Here is a 17903-nt window from a genome sequence, read left to right as displayed (position 1 = left end):
CTACCTATCATTTATAATAAAAATATCAGAACAAATTAATTGCGGATGAATTAAAATAGTAAACTAGGACTCCTTATAATAAATGGATGAATGGAAGAAGTAATAATATTTTATCAATTCATAACTTTTACTAATATTAAAAGGGTACGAATTTATATAACCGCAATTTTTTGGGCCCAATATTTGAAAACAAAAATAAACTTTATTCTTAACTAAAATACCGGCCCATGTAGTAAAAGCCCGATTTGATTTTTCTCCGACTCAATAAACCCTAATCTCTAACTATATATTGCTCCCTATTTCCCTTTGACAGAATCTCAATTCAGTTCAATTCAATCGCTCTCCTCAACTTGGGAAATTTCGTGAAACATCGCCGAAATTACAGAATTTCTGCTAATTCCCGTGTTTATCTTTTGAGAATTTCGATTTAATTTTGGAATCAGATTAGGGACAAATCGATTTGCCCTCTCGCAATGTTTTGAGGGATGAATGCGTCCCTCAAATTCAAGCATCCTTCACTTTGTCAGCATTTTCGATCCGTAATTTGCTGGCCATAATTGGATGGAAATTTGGTTTGATTGATGTATTTTTAGTGTGAAATTGGAATTGGATCTGTGATGATAAAGCTAAGGCTGTTTCTCAAAACATTCGCAGTGGCCGCCTGAGAGCTTTCGCCTTCGCCGGGCTTGAGAGCTTCTGATGCTTTTCTCCTTCCTTGGATGTCTGAGATCTCTTTCATATTCTTTTTCTTTTAAAAGAAACTTGATTAATTCTGTTATTATTTTTCTTAATTGCTACTTATTGACTTATTTAAATATTGTTAAATTTATTCTATTAATGATTAGAAATTAAATTGTTTGGATTTAACTCCCTATATAATGAAATTGTAATTCAATTGGAAATAGACTTGTGAAAATAGCAATGGAGATACAATTCTTCTCCAGTAGTATTAAAATGGAGGTATTTTCATTTTGTTTAGTGATGAATTTAGAAAATGAAAATGAATGTGGCAAAATTACGTTCATATGATGGTGCATGGGTTCAAATTCAATGGGATTTTCAACGTAAGGATCACCTAATCCAAGATGATTAAGTAAAAAAACATCTTAGAACTGGGAGTTTGAGCTAAATACAGCACATACTGAAGTTAATTATTTGCAATTAAAAACTGTTCAATCGTAACAGAGTCAAATAATAATAATAATCTTAGAGAATGTTTATGGAGACTTTGCTTCTCCCAATTGGCACATTAGCAGAACTGAATTCAAGCTAATTTTCTTTACTCTCTTCTATGATAAAAGGTTGAGAATTGGTAAGAAGTGAATAGTAGAAAATGAGATTTTTTTTATTTTTCCAGAGAGAGATGGGGGAGCAGAGAGAACGTCGGTTAAATCTTAGGGCGAATCTTAGGGCGTGTTCACTACATCCCTTGTGGGTACTCATTAAATGAAACAAGGGCATAAATGTGTTTCCTGGGCCCACACAATTCACATACTAAATGGGCGTTAATTGACTCTTAATTGGGCTTCAGATTTGAGGAATTGCATTTTGCCATTTTTTTAACCTGCCTTTTTCCGACTGCCAATGACTGGTTTGCCCCTAACACCATTCCATGAAAACTATTTGCCGCGCACATACGAACAATTTAGCGGCAATCGAAAATTGAACATTTTTATGAGGCGTAAATAAAGCTTCCAGTTTCATAACAAACACAGAGCATTACTGAAACAAAAATGCAATCCGGAGCGCTGCGAATGAAAGTGACGGGGTATCATTTTATCAGTTTTATGTCATTTTGGATTCAATAGTGACGGGAATCACAAGATTGAGTGTGATGATCAGCAATGGGAACAAATCGTTCAAGTAATACCTGGTCTTTTCAAAGCACTTAACCCTCATTCACACACTCATATGTTGTTAGTTTTTTGGTGTTGTTTGCGAATGATATAAAGACCCGAAATTTCAGGCTGATAAAGAAGCAAAGTTTATGCGCCCAAAGTCTTGGCTAACAACAAAGTTTAGCGCGTATGGAGCACATCAACACGTCCATCTACTTCAGCCGCAGAAAATTAGACTCCAGCGATGCTCCGGATTTCCGAGGCCACACTACGCAATACACTCCATCGGGGGAAGAGCGGGTTGATGCATTGCATTTCACTCTGCTTGCTCACCAAAGTATCGACGAGGATTGTGTCACAATCCGCAGTCCATTTGCCTTGGTAAAGGACGACCGATTGTAGAGGAATATCCATGGCTTGTGATCTTCGAAGAACAAGTTTCGAAAGTTGGGTGGTGCAAATGCCGGTCAAGTTTCATAATTAAATAGAGATATGGGCTCATCACACCCAACCTTAATTACTTCTTGAAGAAAGGCTTGTGAAGTAATTACGACTGACACATATCTACCCCAACCATAATTGCAATTGGAGGAGTAAATATGAATGACATTTTTCTACCGCCGTACTTAGGGGAGTATAGCTATGCATATCCTATAAAAGATTTTTCACAATTGGAGGAATAAATATTATCTAAGTTATTTCAAAATCATAATTTTAAATTATCTAACTTATTTACCTTCAACAAAAATAAATATTTCTTTATTATAAAACATGAGAGCTATTCAAGAGAAGAGGTAATTAAAAAATAAAAAATATAATATGAAAGGCTTATTCTGTTATGATAAAATATAACATGAGAGCTATTCAAGTTTACGTATATTTTGAGTTTGATTTAAAATGATAAAATAAGACGATAGAATGATACTTTCAGACGATAGAATGATACTTTCAGCCGATAGAATGATAGGTGTTTTTGGTGTATAAAATGACATTTTTGTTAAATAAAATGATACTTTTACCTTATAAAATGATACTCTAAGTGGATAAAATGACAGTTAGCTTATAAAAATGATAGTTTAGCTGGAGAAATTGCATATAAGCTGAAAAATGATACTTTAACGTGACAAAATGACATAAAAGTGATAAAATGATACTTTTGCCCGATAGAATGATACTTTCAGCCTATAGAATGATACTTTCAGCCGATAGAATGATATGTGTTTTTGGTGTATAAAATGACATTTTTGTTTAATAAAATGATACTTTTACCTTATAAAATGATAATCTAAGCGGATAAAATGACATTTAGCTTATAAAAATGATAGTTTAGCTGGAGAAATTGCATATAAGCTGATAAAATGATACTTTAACGTGACAAAATGACATAAAACTGATAAAATGATACCTTTTCCCGATAGAATGATACTTTCAGCCTATAGAATGATACTTTCAGCCGATAGAATGATACTTTCAGCCGATAGAATGATAGGTGTTTTTGGTGTATAAAATGACATTTTTGTTTAATAAAATGATACTTTTACCTTATAAAATGATACTCTAAGCGGATAAAATGACATTTAGCTTATAAAAATGATAGTTTAGCTGGAGAAATTGCATATAAGCTGATAAAATGATACTTTAACGTGATAAAATGACATAAAACTGATAAAATGATACCTTTTCCCGATAGAATGATACTTTCAGCCGATAGAATGATACTTTCAGCCGATAGAATGATATGTGTTTTTGGTGTATAAAATGACATTTTTGTTTAATAAAATGATACTTTTACCTTATAAAATGATACTCTAAGCGGATAAAATGACATTTAGCTTATAAAAATGATAGTTTAGCTGGAGAAATTGCATATAAGCTGATAAAATAATACTTTAACGTGACAAAATGACATAAAACTGATAAAATGATACCTTTTCCCGATAGAATGATACTTTCAGCCTATAGAATGATACTTTTGCCGGGTAGAAAGATAGGTATTTTTGGTGTATAAAATGACATTTTTGTTCAATAAAATGATACTTTTACCTTATAAAATGATAATCTAATACGGAATACAGTGATATAGTGATGTGTTAAACGTCTATTCATCCACATGTGATAAAACCAGAAAAGTTTAGTTAGAGGGGGATAAAACCAAATGAGTACAATATCACATAGTTTGCAAAAAGTTTCGAAAAAGATCAGTAGCTAACAACAAATCCTATCTATTCATCCACATGTTCATTGCTAGTTGCTCCCTGGCTCGAGTCCATTCGGCAGTTGGCTCGACGCAATTCACATAATCAGCGCCTATGTTTTCTTCTGTGTTGCCCAACTCCGCCAAATCAGCATCATCAAGCTCCATTTCGACCGGATCAACCTCCATCTCCCGCCGAATAAAATTGTGTAGTAGAAAACAACACATAATCAAGCGGATCTGAGTCTCAATTGGATAGAACGATGCACTTCGAAGGATACCCCGACACATTTTTAAGACTGCAAAAGCTCGTTCGATTATGTTTCTTGCCTTAGTATGGCGCATATTGAACATTTCTTTTGGATCCTGCGGGGACTCGGTTCCTGGGCCATACTCTTTCAGATGATAACGCACGCCACGGTATGGTGTGAGGAAGCCATTACTGTTAGCATAAGCATTATCACACAAGTAGTAACAACCTACACGTAGATCATTCAAATAACATCAGCTTGATGATTTTCTATTTAAGAACACATATTTGAATAAGTGGACTACCCCGGTATAGAACAACATACCTTGGGGCACCTTGAAGCCATTATACCGGGTAACTGCATCTCTAAGAATACGGGAGTCGCCAGCAGACCCTTCCCACCCGGCTAGTAGATACACGAATTGCATGTTTCGATCACACACGGCAAGGGTATTAGTCGCAATTTGCCCCTTTCTGGTTCTGTATCGGGGCTTGTCTTCATTGCTGACGAGTACGTTGATGTGTGTTCCATCAAGAGCACCAAGACAACCCTTCAATAAAAAACCAAAATTAAGTGAGCCAATTTAGGTGAACAATTGTATAAAAATAACTTGTAGGTTAACAGCTGATAAGTGCATTACAAAGTATAATACCTTAAACCATTTCCATCTATGATCTGTGTTGTTTTCGGCGACGGGAGTGGGTTTGGAAATCAGCACCGAGTGAAGGCTGAGAATTGCACAAAGCACGTTGTGCACAATGTGCGAAACAGTGGCCCCAGATCGGAGGAAATGGAATTTAACCACACGGTTTTTATCATGATGAGCAAGTACCCCCAAAAACATGGCAACCTGTTCCTCGATTCCTAAACATCTCCCGATGTGCAGGCCACCCCGCGCATGTAGTATACGACATAACCGTCCAAAGGTGTTGCAGTCCATTCGCAATTTGGCGATGCAATCCGTATCACTAGCATGCACAAGTCTATCTAGGTGCTCCACTTGCGTAGGGATTTTTTTCAATATACTATACCGCTTTGCGTGGTCTAGGACCTTTCTTTTTGCCAGCCGGGTGCGGGCATTAAGGTAATTGTGCAAGAAATAGGTTGTTTCAATACGATAAAGTTGCATAATGTCCTCCAATACCATGACCAGATGACCGTGTTCACTTGTGCGGCTAGACATTCCTTAATTGCAGAAATTGTGTGGATACCTCTACAATTGCACTGGCAAAATGACTTAACAGATACGTGCTCAATGATAAAGTAGCTCTACAGCAAATTACAAAACAATACAGATACGTGCTCAATGATAAAGTAGCTCTAGAGCAAATAGGCATTATAAACGATATCACGGCACAAATTTAAGCACAACATATGACATCCAAATGCTAAGAATTTACAGACATATACACTCTGTATCACATCACACACAGCTTCACAAATCCAAAATTTTTTAGAACACAACACAGGATATGGAGTAGATGGAGAACCGACGACTTACTTGTGGAGGCTGGAGTAGAGCTTGCAGATCCTAAATTCGTCTTGGATGGGTAATTTCACGCCTGGTACAGCCGTCGTTCCCTGCGACGAAACACATAATCAATACAACACTTGGAGCCCGTATCTTCGTCTAAGTTAGGGGCCTGTTTATTGCAGCAAAAATTAACCTGAAGCAGCGTTGTCGAGAAGTATGATGATCAATTTTCCTTGAGTAAAATGGCAGCGGGTCAACAATAAACTCGAATTCGACTCTGAAGCACGAATCGGGGATCTAGCTTCGACGATTTGCGAGAACACCGACCTTAATTCCGCCTCCGTCGATGGCTGCGAACTACCCAGTTATCGCCGCCGTTGTAGAGCGTTGGGGCTTCGGTCTTCCTCACAAATTGAAGAAGTGATTTCAAATTAGGGGTGAAAACTGAGCACCTCGGGGCCACATTCGACTTTTGCCATCCAATTCCTGATGCGGTTTTCGATGACATTTCAATTAGCACCATTTTGTCAATAAATGCTATTGCCTTATTTACGGAGAGAACAGTGCGGGCCTTAATAAAATGCAGGGCCATCCTCATTTATATCAAGACTAGTGAACACCCAAATATGACCATAAATGAAGCATAAACTGTCTATCTCTAAAGTAGTGAACACGTCCTTAGAATTAAACAGCCTTTACGAGAGGAGAGAAAATTTTGATTTAAATTTTTTTTAAAAAAATGCTAACTTGGAAAGTAGCCTACTCTCCCTCACAAATTGTCCCGCAGCATTTCATTTTAGGTAAATAAAAATGAATTAGTGGAATGTGAGACCTATAATATGTCATTTATAATAAAAATGAATTGAGATGCATCATTTTATTTCAGGTAAATAAAAATGAGTTAGTAGAATGTGAGACCTATAATATATCATTTATAATAAAATGAATTGAAACTCCATGAAAAAACTGGACTCTATTGTTCAATTCGTTCTTGAAAATCATTGGATTTTTTAGCTTTGGAATAACACCGGAATCCATGTTCCATTTTTTACTCTATTTGCTTCTCTAAAAAAGATACTAATATTCAATGATCTAAACATACAAGACATAATATTTACTCTATGTGAAGTAGCTACTTGTTAGGATGCCAAACGTTTAAAATGGAAAGATTCTAAATTGCTATAAAGTTGAATGCAGCTATTATTACAAATATTATACTGAAAATTCAAAACCATATCAAATGTCAACATTTATTTTTGTTCAATTAACCGATACAAGACGAAATTAAGAACCCTCAAATGATACTCGATAATACTCTCAGGATTGGGCGGCCCAATAAGGGCATCGTTAACGCAAGGGGCCGGGCCGCAAATCGCGAGTCCCGTCCCGAGACGCGCGGCATAAGGGCATCGTTAACGCAAGGGGCCGGGCCGCAAATCGCGAGTCCCGTCCAGAGACGCGCGTTGGAGGCGACGGAGTTTCGGCCCAGGCCGGTCCCCGGGTCCGGCCTGGCGGACGATGGAGCTTCCGGTTGGAGGGGGTTCGGGCCGCTACTGTTCACTAATTTCTGAATTTTTACAGTTCGGAAGAGGAAGAAGAGGGAGGGGGAGAGGAAGAAGAGGGAGAGGGGCGACATCAATTTTCTAATTTTTATTTTTTTTGCATTTTTTTATATTATAATTTTTAGTTTTTTAGTTTATAATTTATTATTTTTGAATTAAGAATGAATTTCTCGTCTTATAATTGTTCAACGTTTTCAATTTTTACACGTAAAATAGGTCGAAGTTGTGAATAGTGTCATTTATTAGTTGCGGCCCGGGTTGTGGCCTGCAGGGTTAGAGCAGTCGGGACCTGGGCCGCAACTGTAGAGGAATGATGACGTGGATGAGACTTGAGGCCTGAAACCGGACCAGGGTTAATGATGCACTAAGGCCAGTTATATGTGATACATATATAGATATAAAATTCAAATAAAACAAAATTATTAGTCTCAATATGGAAAACTGAAAATAATTTAAGGATAAATGCCATCCCCATAAGTCATAACAATTAAGTCACCAATTCATTGCAGAGGCACCTTTAATTGGAGAATGATCTATATGCCTAACACTAAAAAAATTAATTAAAAAAAAGTTATATGTAGCTCAAAAATTCTCTAATTTCTCATAAAAAAGCATGCTGGCATTTGCATCCATCACTTCTCTCTCTAAAACACTATCCACCTGAGAATCTGAGATACAAAACCATTGCTGAATTTCAGCACTATCCTCTCCATCATCACCTATCTTACCCCTCACTTTCCTGTAAACTGTGTAGTGCCCACCGCCGCTGCTTCCAAAGTGCTCCACGACGGAGACGAGCCGGTAATCCGGGCTTCGTGCCAGCCTCGTTGGTGGGGCCGCAGCTTCCACCTGCAGTAGCAAGCACTCATTAGTCGGGAAAGCGAAACCGAAGGGGGAATGGCAAGGCAACGAGGATGAGAAGCTCACGTTGCCATCAGCTCGATTACTAGAATCGGGGGAGCTGGTGCCCGAAGCTTCTAAATGAGGGTCGTTTTCAACTGCAATGCTTGTTCCCGGATCAGGTGGCGTTGTTTGGTACATGAAGTGAGGGAAGGCCAATATTCGCTGGCTCGACGGCCTGAATGACGAACTTGCTTCTTCCATGGCTTTGATCCCGACTCCAGTGTTGGTGAACAAAGATAGATCGAGGACCGATGGGAACGAGACATGTCCCTTTAAATTGAACATATCACCCGAATCACGAAAAAAAAGACAAGGAAGCTAAGGAAACGATGCAAATTACAGAAAATCAAATAGGACTAGTGGGGTTCGAGTTAGATTACTCGAAGTTTCGTCGATTGTCCAAGAACATTATATGAAGCTCGTTGGAAATGAATGCACAAAATCTGCAAGTTAACAAGATACGAAAATCAAGTATGTTTCGACAAAAATGCTGCAGATTGTTCTTTGTTTTGTGGTACATACTTTAGGGCTCCATGCAATACTCAGTTGCTTGAGCGTACGAGAGAACCTATTCGACCAAGGAAGTGATTCGAGAGAAGATAGTGTTCGGCATTGACAAGATTCGCCTCGATTACAGCTTCCTAGTTTTTCAATATCCGCCTGCAAGAAAGTATACCGATATTAATAGTAAAATTCCAAACTCGAACAACAATGATTTGGTGTCGAGGTAGTCTACCTTATCTTTGAAAATAGACACGTATTCGATTGCAGCCTTATGCCAACAGTTGCTGCAGTAATAATTCTCAATATGTTCAGCTACAAAGTATCGCTTTAGGCAGTCCTCCAATGTGCATCCAGCCATCTAAAATTTTCACAGCGAAGAAAATAAGCATGGTGGTGGATGCAAATATAAAAAGCGCGAATGACTGAGAAAAATGTACAAACATACAATTGTACCATCACTGCTCACAGGAGGCGAAAGGTGCAAGCTATGAAAATGCTGAAAGTCGAGAGAGATCTGTAGAAGTGAAAAACGAATATACATAAGGCATGAAATTATGTAATCTATGATGAAGTTTGGACCTTGATGACTAGCAAATTTTACCATTCAACCTGAAACGAACAGCTCTGGCAAACTAAGATGCTGCCGAGGATTCCATCAAAGGGCTTGAGAAAACTACGGCTCCATCTTTGTAACTCAATCTCATCTTTGCTGGTCTTTATGGTAAGAATCCTACCGTTAGGAAGTGAAGGCAAATCAGCTAAGGAACTTGTTGTGGGGATAAAATGCTCGTATATTTCTTCTCTCAGCGAAGACAAGAGATGGGAAAATGCTTCCTCGGCATCCTAAAATCAAGCTAGATTTAGAATTGTAATGTTTATGAACTTCATAGAGATGGATGGTGCTAATGAAACAAGTACCTGCTGCCTGGATAGATTGAACTTTGGAATGTAATGATCCATCGAAGCCATCAATTTCCGAGGGTTGAGTACAGTTTTTTGGTGCCTAACACAACATAACTCTGCAATACATAACGCCACTTAATGTAATATACCAACAAACAACTGGACAAATAATATGCAATTGAGGGCATCAAGATAGTGAAGATCATCTTTTTGACAAAGGGTATGAGCTCAATTTAACTTGGGAAAAAATCAAGATTGTTAAAGAACAATCAGAAACGTAACAAGGGATCTTCTCAATCAGTTTTCATATTTTTAGAGCATAGACAAGATAGACTGACCTTCCAGTAGTGAAGCTAACGAACTAAAAAGAGGAAGATTTTCACCACCACAATTATCATCTACTTCTTCAACTGATAACGAGCCGTATTCTTCCATCATCTCCCACAGATATTTCTGGAAGCTAACACAGCTCGACAATGCCTGAAGCCACAGTCACCCAACATAATCATTACATAGCTCTAAAGAGCAAAAGAGCTCACGGCCACACTCAAGCAGGGTCAGACCACAAGAAGATCGAAGATTCGAACATTAGACACACACAAGCACACGTTCGAAAACAGGAGAATCAGCATAATCAAACATCAGAACTGAACATTACCACCAAATTAGATCAGAAATCTCGAAAAGAGCTAGCGTTCACACACACTAACAAATAGCATGGTCAGACCACAAGAACAACATTGAACATCCAATTTTTACAATCAAAACAACTTCACTCCCTCTCTCTCTCTCACACACACACACACACACACACATACATCCAACTGCAGAATTGAACATTACATTGCTCAAAAAGGGCTCACATTCACACATAATCACAACAATCAGGATTCGATTTTTACATACAAAACAACCTCTCTCTCTCTCTCTCTCTGAAAGAGTTCACAACTCATACACGCAAGCATGTAACATATCATATAAAAAATCGCATCAACACAAAACCTAGAATCGAGCTCAGCCCCAAATCAACATTAAAAGGATCAGTCGTTTTTACCTGCAAAACAACATTCAAGAAACAATTGTTGCCGAGATTCTGCAATCCGGGAACAACCCAAACACCAGTAGAATCTGCATCTTCATATGAGATTCTGAAATCGAAATATCTACTAAATCTTGCGGCGAAGACTGTTCCAACAGTGCATAATACACCAATTGATATTTTCAAGCCAGAATTTGAGACGCAACTAATTCTAGGACCATTGCAAATCAAAGAACTCAGCTTTTTCGTCTCCATTTTAGGGGCGATTTGGCCGCCGATTTATCTCCGCGCCGCTTTACGATTCTTTGCTGCTGAATTTTGTTTACTTATGGGTAATATTTTCTCTTTAATTCATATAAGTAGGATATTTATTTACAAAAACCATTTTTTGGGCATATTTTTTCCCAATTTTTTTCTTTCATACTCCAATCCATTAAAACTGTTTGTTTTATTATATACTCCTATTAGATGTTTGATTTTTTTAAAAAAAAAAAATTGTTAAAATTTTGAAAAATTTTGCCAAAAAAAAGGAAATTTGCGATATGTTAAGTCACTTTGAAATTAAAAAGCAATAACTTTGTAGCGGTTGCTAGAATACTGGGAAAGTTTAAGATGTCTATTAGTTGCAAGACTGCGGTGGGAAAGATTTGTAAATTAATTTCAGAGTTTGGTGCGCCATGTGCATCGTGAGGGGAATTTTGCAGCGAACTTCTTATCACACCATGCCTACAGCTTTGCCCGGTGGGTGCATGCTTTTGGATCAACTACCACCAAGTCTTAATATTTGGCTCCTTCATGATAGATTAGACATTTCATATTGTCGTTAGTTTTTTTTCAACTCAGGCTTAGCCTGATTTCTTTACCAAAAAAAAGGATTAATTAACTACTATGAAAATAAAGAACATAATTATGATGTTCTTAGTAAGAATTAAAACACCATTATGAGTTATATATTTCACAAATTAAATTACTAGAAATTATAATGTATAAACTAAATAATTCACGAAATAAATACTTCACTATAAATTATAGTAGTGAACTATATTGTTCTTATGTAGTGAATTAAAATCGTTATTGCATGAACTAAATTCATGTTCTCTAGTTATACATTCAAGATTAGTTTTACTTCGATTATCTCCCTGGTAATATATATATTGCTCGTTTTTCATTAATTGTACTACTAACATTCTTGCATTGAATAATTATTATAAAAATTAGAGTGAACTACATAAAAAGTCCCTGACGTTTCCATTTCTTTCACTCTAGACCCCTAACAAAAAAATATCCTCACAAGTGCCTAACCTTCAAACTAATCACGAATGAGGTTTTTTTCAGACGAAAATACCCTTCAGCCCTAAAAGGGCATTTCAGTCAAAGCGCAATTAATCTGCAGTGGCGGCTCTGCAATGATGTCTGCGACGACATGGCGTGATGTGACAGCGCACGTCAGCCGTCAGGGGCGTCAGCGGCTGTTCAGTGGACTACCCATACAGTTGCAACACGTGCTGAAGACTTCCTACGTGATTTAACAAAACAAGTTTCAAAAATTGCATAAAGTTTCCGGCTCTATTCAGCATTATTTCCGGCTTATTTTGACTCCCGCCTAAAGTTATAACAAAAAGGGGAGTTTACCGCCTTAAAACTACAAACCATTGTTTTCATTTCTTCATTCTCCCTGCTCTCCATTGCATGAATGGCTCCTAAAAGAAAGCGAGCTGGGTCCTCAGGTGCTTCCACATCACGAAACTCTTGCCGTAAAAGGGAACCAATACCCCCGCGATCGCCACCACACCGACCACCCCCGAGACTTGCACCTGTGGTCATTGATGTGGAAGAAGAAACGTGGGATATCCGAGATCCTGCCCTCGATTTTTTCATCCCAGAGGATGAATATAGTAAGTTAACCTTTAATCCTCGGTTTGTGATTTAGGGTGTACGAAATTGATTTTTTGTGAATATATATTTGATCAGTCGGATATTGATTTTGTGATTGAGGCTCCATAAATTGATTTTGTTGTGAATTTTGGTTTACTGTTTGGTTTGAGTTTTATATGTGCGTTTATTGTCTTCCTTCATAGGGGATGCACATGGAAAGTTTTCAGTTGCTTTCCATCACGGAGGTTCATTCTTCTCTACGAATGATGCGAAAAAGTATGTTGGTGGGCATTTGACATACTCCGATTTCTGTAACATAGACAAATTCCAGCTTATAGACCTATCGAGCATGGTATTAAGGTTGAAGTATGATAGGAAGATGATATGTGAGTTCTACTACTGTGATCCAAAGTACGGCCATGACTGCGCAGATCGGAGGCCCGTTGTTGCCCATTGTTGAGGAAACACATCTGAAGGATTTCCTCAAAGTAGCGTCTACAACGACAAAGTTAGATGTGGTTAGTTCACATCTACGTTGTGGAGATAACCCGGGCTCAAGCCATATTGAAAAAAAAATGAAGGAAGAAGTGCAAGAGCTTCTTAGTTTCAAGGCGTCTAAACCCCCAGGAGTCATTATTGAAGAGATTGAAGAAGCCACACCGAATGTGCCAAGGCAAAAGCCTAGACCGAAGAGGAAGCAACGGTCTCAGTTTGAAGGGCAACGTAAGGAGCCTTTAATGATTGGCTGGTATGATAGGGATGATGTCGGCCACTTTATCTCGTTGGCCAAAATGTGTCGTGATGAACAAATGTTTACCTCGTATTACGAGTCGTTACGTCGGGAACAACAGTCGGAGGAGGTGGCGGGACTAGACGGGATTGAGGAGCCATCGGGCGAAGTAGAAGGGTCTGGCCAAGGCAGCGGCGGGTCCAAGAAAAGGCGAAAGTACTCCCCTGTTGTTGAGAAAAGGAACTCGGCAGACTCAAACCCTCTGTTCGAGCAAGAGACGGTCGATGAGCTGCAAGATCTCGAGGACCTAGAGGATTTGGAAGGTTTAAGTAGAATGGGTATCAAGTACACCCCATTCAAGCTGCCAAATGATTTACCAAATTGGAAGCCTGGTGATTTTTTAAAGGATAGAGAATTTTTTTTTCAAGGTTATTCGACAGTACGCAATAATGATGAGACGCCCGGTACATGTGAAGAATAATGATGGCAAAAAACTTCGTGCTATTTGTAGAGGAAAGTCTTGTGAATGGTATGTATATGCAAGACGGGTCGAATCCCACAACGATACCGATTTTGTTGTACTGAATATGCAGAGAGACCATGCACACACATGTTCTCAAGTGTTGGATCAGAGATGACTGACGTCAAAATGGCTAGCTGAGCGATACATGGAGAAGATAAAAGCGAATCCCCATATCCCATTGGCAGCCATAAGGCAGTGTGTGGAAGAGGAGTTCGGACTCCAAGTTGGCAGGATGAAGGCATACCGAGCAAGAGACAGTGCATTGGAAGGTATTTTTGACAAGGCGGGGCTCCAGTATCGCAGACTTTTCGATTACAAAGCTGAACTGGAACGGACACACGCTGACTCTAGTGTGCACATACATAACGACAACTTCAGGTCGTTTCCAGATCTTGCAAGCCGCTGGCTGATCAAGGGATCCTGAAGTTGTGGGCCCGAGATTCTTGAGGTTTTATACTTGTCTCGGGCCCTTGAAAAAGGGTTGGATGCGTTTTTGTCGTTCGATTATCTTCTTGGATGCATGTTTCTTGCGTGGTATGTACAGAGACCAACTTATGACGACCATTGGAATTGATCCAAATAATGGTTGGTGGCCTATTGCATGGGCGGTGACTGAGGCCGAAAGCTACGAACAGTGGAAATGGTTTCTAGGCTATCTGGCAGAGGACCTCCTCATACATGAAAATGCCCCCAGATTTGTCTTCATGTCTGACCAGCAAAAGGTATGTGTAATGTGATTTCATTAAAAGGTGTATACGTTGTTTGTGATTTTTTTTAAAATACTTCACTTGTGATTTTTTAAATATTGTTGTATTCTGAGTGTGATTATAATATTGTTGTATTCTGTGTCAGTGGTTGTGTACATGTAACAATTTGTGGTGAATTTAATAGGGTCTTGCAAAGGTAATCCTTGAGGATTTTCCACAGAGCGAGCATCGCTTCTGTGTGCAGCACATATACAACAACTTCAAGAAGCGTTTCATCGGAGAGAATTTTAAGGAGATGTTGTGGGAGCTTGCGTCGAGTACAACCCAGGAAGAGTATGTTGAGCGGATGAATGCACTGCGGATTATATATCCACAAGCACATCAATACCTACTCGGCGTAGCTCCCAAGGAAAAATGGGTGAAGGCTTATTTCTCTCCGCATGTTTGTTGTGATGTTATCCTCAACAATATATGCTAGACCTTTAATTCGAAGATAGCAATTGCTCGTGAGTTGGCCATTGTCACCATGTTGGAGGAGATCATGACAAGTCAAATGGAGAGGATACAGATTAGAGGCCAGTGGATCAAGACGTACGCTCATGCCCTGCCGCCTGTTATCAAAGAGATTGTTGATAAGTATTTGGCGATGGCTTCTTCATGGAGACCCACATGGAACGGAGAAGATTCTTACCAAGTCTCTGGACCGTCAGGTCAGTACGTAGTGAACATGCAGGAATTTACTTGTTCTTGCAGACTGTGGCAGCTGAATGGAATCCCATGCACCCACGCCATCGCTACAATCAACAAGAATGGTAAGGATGTAGCAGACTATGTCTCCCGCTATTATTTGCAGTCCACCATGACGCTATTGTACGAGAATGTCCTCTACCCAATCAACGGGATGGATAATTGGCCGAAGAACTCAGAAGTTGGATTTGAACTGGCACCTCCTAAGACAAAGCGCTAACGTGGACGACCAAAAAAACTAAGGCGTGAAGATCCACAGGTTCGTCAGCATGCAAATGGTTCTGAGTCTTTGCGTCGAACCTTTGTACTCAGGTGTCGTCTGTGCGGACAAGATGGGCATAACAGAAGAACATGCACTAATGATCCTTGTATAGATGCCCGAACCGAAGTTGGACAGAGTTCAAGTTCACAGCCCAGTAATCCAAGTGAGCCACCCACCGTTCCAAGGCACAACACTCGTCGGGCTACGCGGTCAAGCCAGAAGGTAATGAGCACCATCACCTTTCGTTTTGATAAGCATTGAAACTCAATTTGACCAGGGTTGTTTGTTGTAGACCAATCCCACTGAATCACGTCCCAGCACTCGTCGGTCTACACGGTCAAGCCAGGTAGTTTTCAACACCCTTGTTGCACTTTTAATTTCCATAAAATCCAGTTAACAGTCACAATTTTTTGTGATATTTGTACGACAATAACACTCTTCCTCCAATGCCTAGCACTCGTCGGACCAGGACTCAGCCTCAACGTTGTGGCCGTCGAGGGGATCGTGATTGAATACCCGCGCTTGCGTAGTTTGTGAACCTTAAAACAGGAGGCAATTGTGTTGTTTTTTTTGTGTCTCGTAAACAATGGTGAATGCGAACCCTTTTTGTCAAACATTATTCGGATATAACCTTCGGTGATCGGTAGGGATCTTGTATTAACTATGCATTTTGTATCTCGTAAACAATGGTGTATTTTAACTATACTTTTGTCAAACTTAATGCCTGTTTTGTTTGAGAACTTTTGGTATGTCTTTGGTGTATTCTGTATGACAAGTGCCCATAACCTACATCACACAAAGTTCTGTACGTCGGGTGTTATTTAGTTTGAGGAGATGTGTACGCGAGGTGGTATTTCAACAGAAGATGCGTACTTCGGAAGTGATAAACTAAAAACTTCAAAGTGTTAGTTTTAGTGCACACTTTTTAAGCGGGAAATGCATACGACAGTGTTCCAAAAACCATATTCTTCAGATTTCGACAGTGGAACTTCAAATTTTTAGTACCAAAATTCCCCCTCATTGCTTGAAAAAATAAGTGGTACCATTAAATTAAGAAAAAAATTACAAAGCATAAAAATAAGATTACAATTTTCAGCATTCATGACGTTTTTTTGGTTCTAAAAAGTTCTGAAGTAAGACCTGCACACTCCTCAGTCTTCATGGTCAATTTTCCCTTCAGATCTTCACATTCATCACTTTTCATGCGAAATTTGGCTTCAAGATCACCATGCACAATACTATTGGATCGGAGTTGTTCTTCAAACCTGTCTCGTTCGAGCTTGATTCGTTGAAAGTTAGTGTCTTGGCTTGGCGATAGACCAGCATCAAACCAACGGAAGAATCTGCAATCATCTTCCTTCTAGAATGGACACCGATAGTAACGTCGACCTGGATTAGCCGACGTCCTAGACGTCACCAGCTCGGCCGCGACATCGTGACTACAGAGAACAACCGGTGGACGAGGCCAATCCCAATTGAAACTTGAACCGAACGATTGCGTACTTGAAGAAGACATTGCAAGAGCGACCTGAATTGGAAATTCAAACCCAAACATATTAAAGTTAATTTATATGTCATTATTTATGAAATTAATTTCACAAATAAAATTGCACCCCACAGCCGACCACACATAACCCCTAAATTCAAAACAGCGAGCTTCAGCTACAAAATCCACCCACATTCAGCAACAAAATAAACCAAAATTGATCGGACTACAACAAACATCGCCATCTCACGGACAAATAAAATCCCAAAAACAAACCTCGACCCAGCCACACGACCATAAACCCTACTTTGAATACACCCAAATTCCGCTGCAATTACGACCCAATAAAAATCCCCAAGCCACAGACGAATTTCAGTGCGGCAGGAGACTGTACATAAATTGGGATCTTACAACAGATTATACGGTAGAGTTCAAACGACGAATGAATTGATTGTTGAACCCTTTTTGCGAGAAGGAAGTGAAGTGAGAGAAGGAAGATGAGAAATTATTTCACACTCTTAACTATAGACAAAGGAACACGGTAATTTGTGGACATCAAAATTGAGTTGACCAATGTGCAGCCTATTGTCTGCAAAGTGCATCATCAGAGCAGAGCAGGACTGCGACAGGGAATGGAATTGTCTGAAATGCCCTTCAAGGCAAAAGGGCCTTTTGGTCCGAAAAATGGCTACAAATATCTCATTCGTGATTAGGTTGAAAGTTAGGCACTTGTGGGGATATTTTTTTTATTAGGGGTCTAGAATAAAAGAAATAGAAACGTCAGAGACTTTTTATGTTCACTCTAAAAATTATTTACCCTATCCATAAAAAATAAATTTATTTTTTTTACCGAAAAAATTGTCCAATTCCAAAATCTCTCGAAATCACACTATGCAGCTTATAAT

General features: G+C 39.0%; 2 protein-coding genes and 2 non-coding genes across 4 annotated transcripts; 3 read left to right on the top strand and 1 right to left on the bottom strand.

The window, feature by feature from the left end:
• The first annotated feature begins 473 nt into the window (after positions 1–473).
• LOC121773130 lies at positions 474–571 on the top strand. Its single transcript, XR_006044702.1, has one exon. It is a non-coding gene; the product is annotated as a small nucleolar RNA snoR99 (small nucleolar RNA).
• A 38-nt stretch (positions 572–609) lies between these two features.
• On the top strand, positions 610–731 carry LOC121773072. The gene has a single exon (XR_006044648.1). It is a non-coding gene; the product is annotated as a small nucleolar RNA SNORD14 (small nucleolar RNA).
• Positions 732–7728: 6997 nt separating this feature from the next.
• LOC121772493 (ubiquitin carboxyl-terminal hydrolase 27) lies at positions 7729–11003 on the bottom strand. Its single transcript, XM_042169619.1, has 10 exons — positions 10684–11003; positions 9968–10109; positions 9645–9745; positions 9336–9569; positions 9172–9240; positions 8959–9084; positions 8745–8882; positions 8603–8665; positions 8247–8492; positions 7729–8168 (listed from the first exon to the last, which is right to left on the bottom strand). The coding sequence occupies exons 1-10, from the start codon at positions 10921–10923 to the stop codon at positions 7902–7904; spliced, it is 1626 nt and encodes a 541-aa protein (XP_042025553.1). The 5' UTR covers positions 10924–11003; the 3' UTR covers positions 7729–7901.
• A 2938-nt stretch (positions 11004–13941) lies between these two features.
• LOC121770324 lies at positions 13942–15470 on the top strand. The gene is made up of 4 exons (XM_042167074.1): positions 13942–14174; positions 14341–14518; positions 14688–14945; positions 14997–15470. The coding sequence occupies exons 1-4, from the start codon at positions 13942–13944 to the stop codon at positions 15468–15470; spliced, it is 1143 nt and encodes a 380-aa protein (XP_042023008.1).
• The last annotated feature ends 2433 nt before the right edge of the window (positions 15471–17903 follow it).

The sequence above is a fragment of the Salvia splendens genome, chromosome 16, assembly GCF_004379255.2.
Source record: "Salvia splendens isolate huo1 chromosome 16, SspV2, whole genome shotgun sequence".
In the NCBI taxonomy this organism is placed as follows: Eukaryota; Viridiplantae; Streptophyta; class Magnoliopsida; order Lamiales; family Lamiaceae; genus Salvia; species Salvia splendens.
This window is presented reverse-complemented; position numbering and strand designations above follow the sequence as displayed.

Bases quoted from the DNA above. Each gene is read 5' to 3' on its own strand.
- LOC121772493 (XM_042169619.1), bottom strand. From the start codon at position 10,923: ATGGAGACGAAAAAGCTGAGTTCTTTGATTTGCAATGGTCCTAGAATT. The intron at 9,570-9,644 runs GTACTTGTTTCA...GCTTGATTTTAG, and splicing joins TCAATCTATCCAGGCAGCAG to GATGCCGAGGAAGCATTTTC. The intron at 9,241-9,335 runs GTTGAATGGTAA...TCACTTCTACAG, and splicing joins GCCAGAGCTGTTCGTTTCAG to ATCTCTCTCGACTTTCAGCA.
- LOC121770324 (XM_042167074.1), top strand. From the start codon at position 13,942: ATGGAGAAGATAAAAGCGAATCCCCATATCCCATTGGCAGCCATAAGG. The intron at 14,519-14,687 runs GTATGTGTAATG...TGAATTTAATAG, and splicing joins TCATGTCTGACCAGCAAAAG to GGTCTTGCAAAGGTAATCCT. The intron at 14,946-14,996 runs GTTTGTTGTGAT...TTTAATTCGAAG, and splicing joins AGGCTTATTTCTCTCCGCAT to ATAGCAATTGCTCGTGAGTT.